This window comes from Glycine max, chromosome 13 (genome assembly GCF_000004515.6).
Source record: "Glycine max cultivar Williams 82 chromosome 13, Glycine_max_v4.0, whole genome shotgun sequence".
In the NCBI taxonomy this organism is placed as follows: domain Eukaryota; kingdom Viridiplantae; phylum Streptophyta; class Magnoliopsida; order Fabales; family Fabaceae; genus Glycine; species Glycine max.
This window is the reverse complement of record NC_038249.2, coordinates 21,790,843-21,802,441: the sequence shown is the minus strand read 5'-3', so window position 1 is coordinate 21,802,441 and position 11,599 is coordinate 21,790,843. Positions and strand designations below refer to the sequence as shown.

The following is an 11,599-nucleotide window of genomic DNA, read 5'->3' as shown; positions in this document are numbered from 1 at the left end:
CTTTGTTTTCTCCTCCGGCTTCCGGTATTTCAAATTCAAGATGAGCAAGTTGAAATTTATAAATAGAAATACAGATATTATTTACAACGTCAAATCTTTGGTATTTTCAATATTTGAATGGGGTAAATTTGTCATATAGTCATCATCACTGACTACTTATCTAACCTATTTAATTTGGAGCATATTCTTTATAAGGTCCCTCTCACGGCCAATGTCTAATTATTGATATACAGCTCTTGTTTTCTAGTGCTGCTTATAATATTATCTACACATATATATGGTACTGCACACTACTACTATATAGTAGTAAGTAAACTAGCAACAGCCGGGGCCAAACTCCAATAACTAGGCATTGGGGTTTAGTTGGTAATATAAATATAACATCAAAAAGTCTTTGCTTGTGACGAACATCACAATGCACCCACCATTGATGCCACGACAGACATTGTTAATTTTTTTTTTAATTTTTAAAAAAGAAGCAATTCCAATAGTTCTATATTACAATCTCACGTGATCCAAGCACAACGTTTCATTTTTTGTACATGCTCGATATATAAATAATATTTCATTTTATAGTAAAATATAATGACATTTTCGAATATAATTTTTGAAATTTCATTTTCCAAATGAAATACTAATATTAATATTAATGAGATTACCACAAATCATGTTATGAATGAAATAAAGAGTTTTGGCATTCTAACTTTCTTTGAATAGAACAAAATGTATACAACACTCTCCATATATACACGATTTATTCAGGGATCATATACATTCTCTCATGATTAACATAGTCTGCTTTCTTCACGTCTAAGCAGATAATTTTTGGTCCACAAGATAAAATTATCATTAGTCGTTTTAATTAATTCCTTGAGCATCAAGCACTAAAATAATTAAACTTCTCCATTACCAAAAAAAAAAGATAGGTGATTCAGTAACATGTAGTACTAGTACTACTGATTTTTTTTTTCTTTTGATTTTAATGAATGGTTCGTATCGAGCATCGAGAAATCCATTTATTAGGTGTGTAATGTAATAGTAGTATTTCCTTGATTTTCAGTAATAAGATGGATTCTTACATTTATATCTGTTTGACAGAAAATGTTGTCAATGCATTTCTTGGGCACAAAGTTTTTTGAAACATGAATTAATTTTTTCAAAATATTTATGACATCAAATTGACCCTAAAATAAGTGATAAAGCTTTAACGTGGAATGACATTAATTTTTCCATGATAAATAAAACACTTAAAACATTTTAATATTAATATTATAATCAGTTACAACTATGTTCAATTAATGCAATAACTTTTAAATAAATATTAAAATATTTTTTTTCTGTTCTCCAATAAAGAGATCTTGTTGCACGGAAAAAGTCACATTCTTATTTAGTAAAAAATTATAATTATTGTTTGAAAAATATCATTTTCACTGCAGAAAATTTGATCCAGCTCTACAGATCATACTTTTATTGTACAATAATACAATAAAAATATTCATCTGCAGGAAATATCATTTTCATTGTACAATAATATAAAGATAAATATATACCAGAAAAGAAAAAGAAACTGATGTGGCACAATGTATTCACTGAAAGAATGCATATTGTATTTCACCTTTCAAGCAGCACTAAGAATATACTTCTTTTATTATACTTGTGCATTTACTCAACCACCCTCGGTGGAGTAAGAAAGAAGATAGATAAAAGTTTTTTTTGACATTTGGTGAATCTCTTAATTAAAAAAATAAAATAATCCATTTCCTTTATTTAATTTCTTTTTTCCCATCTGTGAAATTCCAATTCTGCTTCGCGCTCCTGTCTATAAATTGACTTAGCCACCACCTCAGTTTCCATTCATTCACTTCTTCTCTTTATACCCCCCCTCTCTTTTTTGCGTTCATTCTGTTTTCGTAAGTACTGTTGTTTTTCTCTTCTATTTCTTTTTTTGTTTGTGTTGTTTTTTTTTCTTCCTTATCGTTGTTCTGCCTCTCCTCTGTTTCGGTGCTCTGTTCACCACTTCCACGTGAGAATGATCTTCCTTCTTTGCATGTTCATTCTCTCGTGACCACTGGATCAGACTCCATGTTCTGATCCAGGGTCTCTCTCTAACGCCTGTACTTTCATCCATGACCACCTTAAAAACAACATGGGGGTGGTGCTGTTACACTAACTCTGTTTCTGGGGTGCTGTCTTTGTTCAATTTTACTCAGAAAATATCTTTTCTTGGATTCTATTCGGTGTGTGGGAACATGATCCTGTCGGTCGGTTGTTTTTAGGTTAATCCTTAACTGGTTACAAGGATCTAACGCTTGAATGCATGTCCTGAGTTAAAGAAACAAAAGAAGAACACACCTAGTACAGCCTGGCCTCGAACCAAGAACTTCTTTGTTGGTTTCTCATTATTACTAAAATAAAATAAAGTATACGTTTTCTTTTTTCTTTGGGATGAACGGTTCAGACTTATGAGAAGTTTAAGCTAATCCTGTAGTGGAGTGTTCAATTTATTTTAAACTTTAAAGCAATAGCTCAAGCACTAAACTTCTTTTTCAAGTTCAACCACTTTGGTAGCTTGCTAATTGCTGCTATTGTTCTAATTAATTAATGTAATTATTGTTTAAAAAAGAAAAGTTGGTGACACTGGAATAAAAAAGTGTACTATCTGGCAATTATTCTTCTGCAGCAATGTTTGAGGTTGAAATCTTAGTAGAACAAAGTAGAAGATCTGGTATTTATATTTTTTGTAGACAGATGGTGGGGGTGGGTGGTAGGCCTTGAAATCCAATATAGTTTTGTAGAATAATTTTATTATTTTTTTTTTTTGCTCACTTGTTTGTGGTATTGATTTTGTGATGACTCAAGATTAATGATTTACCTTCATTTTTTTCATGGTGACATATTATGTATATTCTTGATCTGTTTCTTACACTTCTTTTTCGTTGTTGTAGCTGTTGAAGTCTTTCCCTAGCCAATGGCCACCGATCGTTTGACCCGGGTTCACAGTCTCCGTGAGAGGCTTGATGAAACCCTCACTGCCAACAGGAATGAAATTTTGGCCCTTCTGTCAAGGTAACTCATCATTCTTGTTTTTGGTTTAGAAGATTTTTTTAAAAGTCAAAGTGTTTTCTCTCTTTAATGGTAGTGAAGTTCTACTAACTATGTTTAGACAGTGAGTTTGTTTAAGGAAACTCAATTTGTGTTTGTGTGTGTTCTGTCTTTAAAGGTGGTGAAAGTTCTACTATGTATGTGTTGTGGAAGCAGTAGTGTAACACTAAGAATGTTATGAAATTTTGATAGGATCGAAGCCAAGGGCAAGGGCATCCTGCAACACCACCAGGTCATTGCTGAGTTTGAGGAAATCCCTGAGGAGAACAGACAGAAGCTCACTGATGGTGCCTTTGGAGAAGTCTTGAGATCTACACAGGTAACTAACATTTGAGCTTTAAAAATAGGAGAGGTTTTAGCTATGATCCTTGGTGTTTTTTTTGTTTTGTTGATTTTCTTATTTCTATGTTGTAGGAAGCCATAGTTTTGCCACCATGGGTTGCTCTGGCTGTTCGTCCAAGACCTGGTGTGTGGGAGTACCTGAGAGTGAATGTGCACGCTCTTGTTGTTGAGGAGTTGCAACCTGCTGAGTACCTGCACTTCAAGGAAGAACTTGTTGACGGAAGGTGAAGAAAAAAAGGCTTTGAATTTGTGTTAAAGCGGTGTACTTGTTTTGTTATGTTACTTGCACAAATTATAAACATTTCTCTCACTTTCATTGCAGTTCTAATGGCAACTTTGTGCTTGAGTTGGACTTTGAACCATTCAATGCAGCCTTCCCCCGCCCAACTCTTAACAAGTCAATTGGAAATGGTGTGCAATTCCTCAACCGTCACCTTTCTGCCAAACTCTTCCACGACAAGGAGAGCTTGCACCCACTTTTGGAGTTCCTCAGGCTTCACAGCGTCAAGGGAAAGGTAGGTGTCTATTTCTACTCTTTAAACTAGAGTAAAGCAAGGTAGTGAGGAGTTTATGCATGTGTAAGACACATTCTTCAGTAGTTCAATGGCTTGAATATCTACATCCATGTTTGGACCATGTCTAGTAACCAGATCTAGAGTACAAATCTAATGTGTGTAGCATATAGTATCTCTAGCATGTTGAACTTAAGGCATGAAGTTAGTTTTAATAGGTTAATTTTGTTGTGTATTTTACTGATGAAGATTTTTATTTTTTGGAATATGCAGACTTTGATGTTGAATGACAGAATTCAAAACCCAGATGCACTCCAACATGTTCTGAGGAAAGCTGAGGAGTATCTGGGCACAGTGCCTCCTGAAACTCCCTACTCAGAATTTGAGCACAAGTTCCAGGAGATTGGTTTGGAGAGAGGGTGGGGTGACAACGCGGAGCGTGTCCTTGAGTCAATTCAACTTCTCTTGGATCTTCTTGAGGCCCCTGACCCGTGCACCCTTGAGACTTTCCTTGGAAGAATCCCTATGGTGTTCAATGTTGTTATTCTTTCTCCCCATGGTTACTTTGCCCAAGATAATGTCTTGGGATACCCTGACACTGGTGGCCAGGTTGTTTACATCTTGGATCAAGTTCGTGCTTTGGAGAATGAGATGCTCCATCGCATTAAGCAACAAGGATTGGACATTGTTCCTCGTATTCTCATTGTATGTCCTAGTACATAGTTGTGAAGTGTTTCAGCAAGCTAAATTAAGCTTACTTGTGTATAGTGTGTGTAATGTGGATATGTTATTCTAATTGGTGCTTGTGAATGTTGTTAAAATGCAGATCACCCGTCTTCTCCCCGATGCAGTAGGAACTACTTGTGGCCAACGTCTTGAGAAGGTGTTCGGAACTGAGCACTCCCACATTCTTCGAGTTCCCTTTAGAACTGAGAAGGGAATTGTTCGCAAGTGGATCTCAAGATTCGAAGTCTGGCCCTACTTGGAAACTTACACTGAGGTAAATTTTTGACCCCATCATAATATTGACACCGTTTAAGAATTTTTGATGTGTTTTAACTTATCCAATCCAAATTGTGTCTTGTTAACAGGATGTTGCCCACGAGCTTGCCAAAGAGTTGCAAGGCAAGCCAGATCTGATTGTTGGAAACTACAGTGATGGAAACATTGTCGCTTCTTTGTTGGCACATAAATTAGGTGTCACTCAGGTTGGTCTACATAACATGTCTAGTTAAAGTTGTTAGGACCTTATACTTTGGAATTCAGGGGCCTAAGTTTTTTCTCTTTGTCAACTGTAGTGTACCATTGCTCACGCACTTGAGAAGACCAAATACCCCGAATCCGACATTTACTGGAAAAAATTGGAAGAGAGATACCACTTCTCTTGCCAATTCACAGCTGATCTATTTGCCATGAACCACACAGATTTCATTATCACCAGTACCTTCCAGGAGATTGCTGGAAGGTGAGCTAACCCTTTTACATTTTTGTTCTTTTGCCTATTTTTTCATTTATTTTATTGATTAGCTTACTAAAATTCTTGTATCATTGTTCAAATACTTTTACAGCAAGGACACTGTTGGACAGTACGAATCTCACACAGCCTTCACCCTTCCTGGACTCTACCGCGTTGTGCATGGTATTGATGTCTTTGATCCAAAATTCAACATTGTCTCCCCTGGAGCTGATCAAACCATTTACTTCCCCCACACTGAAACCAGCCGTAGGTTGACATCCTTCCACCCTGAAATCGAAGAACTCCTTTACAGCTCAGTGGAGAATGAAGAACACATGTTAGTTTCTCCTCTCATTTCCTTGATGTTATCTAATCATAGTATCATGAATGGTCACAATTTCATCAAAATGTTTGATATTGTGAGAAATTGCAGACAGACACAGCTGGGTTAGACCACAAAGAACCGTTTTTTTTTTTTTTTAAAAAAAGAAGAAAACCTTGGATATCATCATGCATAGAAGAACATTTGTCTAATGCAAATTCATGTATGACAGATGTGTGCTGAAGGACCGCAGCAAGCCAATTATCTTCACCATGGCAAGGTTGGATCGAGTGAAGAACATCACAGGACTTGTGGAGTGGTACGGTAAGAACGCGAAGCTGAGGGAGCTGGTGAACCTTGTGGTTGTTGCTGGAGACAGGAGGAAGGAGTCAAAGGACTTGGAAGAAAAGGCCGAGATGAAGAAGATGTACGGCCTGATCGAGACCTACAAGTTGAACGGCCAATTCAGATGGATTTCATCGCAGATGAACCGTGTGAGGAATGGAGAGCTCTACCGCGTGATCTGCGACACCAGGGGTGCTTTCGTGCAGCCTGCTGTATACGAGGCTTTTGGTTTGACAGTGGTTGAGGCCATGACTTGCGGCTTGCCAACATTCGCCACATGCAATGGTGGTCCTGCTGAGATCATTGTGCACGGCAAGTCTGGCTTCCACATTGACCCTTACCATGGTGACCGTGCTGCTGATCTCCTTGTTGACTTCTTTGAGAAGTGCAAGCTTGACCCAACTCACTGGGACAAGATCTCAAAGGCTGGTCTCCAGCGTATTGAAGAGAAGTAAGCATATTAATTCTGAATCAATGTGTTTCTGTTCTGTCTGTTGTGGTAATTAATCATTTTCTTTCTTCTTCCACAGGTACACATGGCAAATTTACTCTCAGAGGCTTCTCACTCTCACCGGTGTCTATGGCTTCTGGAAGCATGTGTCTAACCTTGACCGCCGTGAGAGCCGCCGCTATCTCGAGATGTTCTATGCTCTCAAGTACCGCAAATTGGTATGTATAGTATAGTACTCCCTCTGCTCATTTTTATTCAGTGAATTTTACACTATAATTTTTTTCTTATTAAAAGGGCTATTTTCTCTTCATATTTTTACCTTGAAATATGTTGTCATTGAACTTGCTAATGTATCTTGTTATTGTTTTTACCTTTAGGCTGAGTCTGTGCCCCTTGCTGCTGAGTAAACTGAGGATAAAGAGTTGGATAAAGAAATGGAGGAACCGGCTTTTTCTTTCTCATTTGGAGTTTGTCGCACTTGAGTTTTATAAATAATGTCCGTGATTTTAGTTTTGTGATTAAGCTTTCGATAAGAGGAGAGAAAGAGAAGGAAAAAAAAAGTTGCTTTTTTTTTTGTTGTTGCATGATTTGGATCTTGATTGGAAAAGCTTCGAATTGGGGTAGTTTTACCCATCAATTCAATTTTAAGCCGTGCCTTCTTCACTTTGCCGTGTCTAATAGTATCCCTTCCCAACTTAAACTTTTATATACTGTAGTTCTTTTTATCTTTAAACTTAAAACAAAGCCATGAAAAAGCATCATCATCATCATAATAACTAGAGACTAGAGTATTGTAGGACAAAGGGGCCCCCGCAATTTCATCCGTTATTGTCTATATCAATATGGTGGAAGAAAGTGAAAATTGACGTTGGAATTTAAAGATTTAATTGTCGTTGTCAAATCTCATTGTTCCATTCCCGAGTAGCAATTGGCAAAGCAACTCCTCTTCAACAGAATATTTCGCGTCTGGTATGGTATCTAGCAATTTCAATGAATAAAATCCTACGAGAGTTAAAGTGAGTTGTTGGGAATGGACTTGTACGTTAAATTTTGTATCCTCTCCCATTTTTGGCCACCCTCATCCAACGGCTCTTGGTTGATCCCACTTTCACTTTAGTCAAATAACGCTGCCATGAAATTACTAACCTTTTTGTTTGCTTCCTTCTAATCAGACACATACAGTGGGAGAAGCATTTTCTTGTGAACTGTTTATGATATCGAAAATGACACATCAATATCTTTTTTTTTTTTTATTAACAAAAGAACGTTACTAATTAACTAAGAGTACAAGTAGTATCAATTCCAAAATAAAAGAGTCCAAGTAGTACTCAAAGATACCACGTTCAGTTACAATATATGAGAACAAATATGTAGAAGAATTCTTGTTCTAAATATAAATTTATCAACCCTTGCCCTTACCCATAACATAAACACTTTATTATGTTAGCATCAGTTCACCTGGCTAGACCCGAAAATAGTAAAAAAAAAATGAAAATGGTATATCAATAAATTGCGATTTTGTATAAATCTTAATTTTTTAAAAAAGTAAAAAACATAGTAACAATATAACATTTCAAGGTATGAAATATCTATATAGGATCTGATATGCTTCCGAATCTTGGCTTGTTTGAATCCCTTGGCTAGCAGCACACTTACCCGTAGGTCCCCTGAGCATTGGTTCTTTCACTTTTTTCTCCTGTGTCATTTTCTGAATTCAGGAAGAAATATCCATCTACAGAAGATTAAAAAAACATTTTATGTTATTGAATTTCTAGTTGTTCTTTCTGTAAAAAAACAAAAAATTATAGTTGTTCTTGTGATTCCACTTGCACTGTCGCTAGGGTTGTTAAGCATCGAGTTGGTCAGTTGGGGGTGCACTTTGCCAGTATCACAATTCTCAAGTCTCGTGGCAATGGAAACAAAACAAAGTCCAAAACCACACCAATTTTTATTGTGGGCGCCCACATGTTGTCATCTTTCATTTCAGCAGTGCTCATTCGACATTTTCATAGGTTTTTGTTCTTAACTAGATCTGAATGCACCAAAATATTTTTGACATATTGAATCTTTCTCTCTCACAATTGATTTTTTTTTTATATCAAATCATTGATTGTGAAATAAAAACACGTTTAGGTTTGAAAATGAACAAGAACAAAAAAAGCTTGTTACTTTTTGACATATTGAATCTTTCTCTCTCATCATTGATTTTTTTTTATATATCAAATCATTGATTGTGAAATAAAAACACGTTTAGGTTAATGGACCTTTGTAGTTCGATATTTGTCTTCCATTTTTACAAATTAAATAAAAAATTGTCAAAAATTGAACCAAATTTAATAATATAAAGAACTAAATTAATTTTGTAAAAAGAAAAAAAAAACTAAATTAAATATAAACGAAAAGATAAAAGTACCAAAAGTATAACTTAATCTAAACAATATTTTGAAAAGTATTTTTAAATGTGTAATTGTGACAAACATTATAAAATTTATAATGTAATACTACAAGGGGGTGTTGGTCTAGGTGAAATTTTAACTTTTAAAAAAAATCTTAAATGGAAAAATTTAATTTCTCATATTTGGTACATATTTAAAAAAATTATTTTAAAAAATTACGATTCATGAGAATAATTTTTTTCTAACTTCCTGTAAAAATATTTTATAGAGGAGGGTAAGAATCCAACTTTCTCCAATATGTGGAAAGTCTTATATAAAAGAACTATATCACCCCTTTTTTTCAAATACAAATAAACATTGTTTAGGGTTCATCTTTATCCAAAAAATTTAATCTCGACTGTTGAATGTTGCGACATTCTTCACCTCTATGCCTATTGGTGGAGTAAGAAAGAAGAAAGATAAAGTCTTTTGACCTTTGGTGAATTTTTTAATTAGAAATAAAAATAAAATCATTTCCTTTATTTAATTTCTTTTTTTTTTCATTCTTGAAATTCCCATTCTGTTTCGCGCTCATTGTCTATAAATTATTACTCAGTTTCCATTCATTCACTTCTGGTGTGTTCGATTCCAAAATGTACAAAACTTACCACGATTCAGTGTAGCTTTGCTTTGCATTCACCTGGATTTGTTCGGCACGATTGTTTGCGTTCGTTCTGTTATTTTTTTCTCTGTGTTGGTTATTCTTCTTCCTCGTTCCTGCTTTGCCCCTCCCCTGTTCCGGTGCTCTGTTCACCACTGCCACTTCAGAATGATGCTGCTTTCTCTTTTTCCCTCACCACCTTAAAAATAAAAATCACATGGTTGATGTGATGTTGTTACGCTAACTCTGGTTTTGGTAGTTGTCTTTATTCTGCCGGCGGAAACACATTTCCTTATTTTTATTTTGTTATTGTATTTTTATATGTTAAAACTAATATATTTTTGTAATTTATGTATTATGTATTGAATTATATATTAATTTTAACACTTGTTTATTTGCATTTTTATTGTGCCATCACATTCCTACTTTGTTAAAATTGTATTAATTTTTCTTAAATTAATATTTGACTTAAATATACATTAAAAATTTTAGTATTACATACAACAATATTAATTATTTTATAACATATAACCGTAAGCCTCATATAAATCCTTCTAAAATTTTGAATTGTCAAGGGACCCATGCACATCTTCTTGGCTCAAGTTCAACTCACTGCTACCCAGGGATCTATATGGAAGGTAATGGAGACAATTGTCCTATAAAGTAATTTTTTTTACTTAAAGAAATATTATTTTGCTCTTATAAAAGAATAGATGTCTTCGTAAGATAATTTTTTTTAAAAAATAAATGTAAATAGTTGGAAAATATAAAAAAAAATTAATATTAATTTTACTCAGTTTATTCTTTTAAATTTTATCATTTTTTATTATCATTTTTAATAAAACATATAAATTTTAGTTTGAAAAAACATTAATGTATTTTTTACTCATTGGATAAAAGTTCTGGATCTGTGATTGGCACTACCTAGTGGTTGGTGAAGATGATGGACATGCATGCAAGAGGTCTCAGTTTATGACGTGCTAGTACTTTCCAGGGACGTGGATGGACCACACGAGTGTCATTTCAAAATTAGTGATGGGAGGTTTGGACGGGACTTTGATTTCGGTGAACAAGAATGGGACGACTTTCACAGCGTCAGCACTGTCCTTCTCCATTTCAGAGAATGTACAGCAACAAAAGGCACATATTAGCTTTGATCTTGTTAAATAAATCACTTTTTCATATGTTTTTTTTATAAGAATATATAACTTTTCATATGAATCTATCTTTCTATATATATATATATATATATATATATATATATATATATATTTAAAAATACATTATTAAAAAAGTAATTGTTGAAAAGTTTAATGCATACATATTTATTAATCAAAATATACATTACAAAATTTATTACTCTTGTTATTGTTCAAATTAAATTATTGTTTTTCATGAAAAATCTTTTAAAATGATCAAATTAAAATATACTTTAGCACAAGTATTAATTTAATATTTAAGAGTATCTTACCAAACAACACCAAAATGTTTTGACAAAAAAATTCAATGGTATCTTTTGTATCATTTGCTTTATGTTAGGGATATAATAGTTATAAAACATTAATTTTTTTTAGAAAAAAAATAAAAAAATCATTTCTCTCTTCTCTCTCATAGGGACGCGTTCACCTCTTTGTTGACTTCATCCACCCATTGCTGCGTCAGGTCTCTACACCACTCAACAAATCCTATGTCGAGGCGGAGCAAAGCTAGTCTTTTGCATTGCCACTCTGAAGCTGAGGTCTCCTAAACGGAAAAAGACAATGAGACTGAAAATATGCGTGGGAGAGGAGAGAGAAATGAATTTTGTAATTTTTTTAAGAATTAAGTATTTTATTTCTATTATATCCCTAACATTAACTAAATGAAATAAAATATACTATTTGTTTTTTTGTTGTTAATTTTTTTGGTATTTCTTGCTAATATTTTCAGCTAAAAAATAGATGAGAGTATGTTAACAAATCTCATAAAAATGTGTAAAAAATATAATCTCAATATTTAACATAAATTATTGTACTCGTTAAGTAAAATATATA

General features: G+C 34.0%; 1 protein-coding gene across 4 annotated transcripts; it reads left to right on the top strand.

The window, feature by feature from the left end:
* Window positions 1-1,852: 1,852 nt before the first annotated feature.
* On the top strand, window positions 1,853-7,193 carry SS (sucrose synthase). 4 transcript variants are annotated; one of them, NM_001250596.2, is made up of 13 exons: window positions 1,853-1,910; window positions 2,946-3,066; window positions 3,295-3,421; window positions 3,517-3,668; window positions 3,767-3,959; window positions 4,230-4,661; window positions 4,783-4,956; window positions 5,048-5,164; window positions 5,255-5,421; window positions 5,525-5,749; window positions 5,967-6,530; window positions 6,610-6,748; window positions 6,908-7,193. In NM_001250596.2, exons 2-13 carry the CDS (start codon window positions 2,969-2,971, stop codon window positions 6,935-6,937), a joined length of 2,418 nt encoding a protein of 805 aa, NP_001237525.1. In that variant the 5' UTR covers window positions 1,853-1,910; window positions 2,946-2,968; the 3' UTR covers window positions 6,938-7,193. The 4 variants fall into 4 exon arrangements, with proteins under 4 accessions (NP_001237525.1, XP_025980607.1, XP_025980606.1 ...); XM_026124822.2 differs by having other exon boundaries at window positions 1,855-2,276; XM_026124821.2 differs by having other exon boundaries at window positions 1,855-2,387.
* The last annotated feature ends 4,406 nt before the right edge of the window (window positions 7,194-11,599 follow it).

Excerpts from the sequence above, each read along its gene's own strand:
- SS (NM_001250596.2), top strand. The coding sequence starts at position 2,969 with ATGGCCACCGATCGTTTGACCCGGGTTCACAGTCTCCGTGAGAGGCTT. Across the intron at positions 3,422-3,516 it reads AAGTCTTGAGATCTACACAG|GAAGCCATAGTTTTGCCACC; the intron begins GTAACTAACATT and ends TCTATGTTGTAG. Across the intron at positions 4,662-4,782 it reads TTGTTCCTCGTATTCTCATT|ATCACCCGTCTTCTCCCCGA; the intron begins GTATGTCCTAGT and ends GTTAAAATGCAG.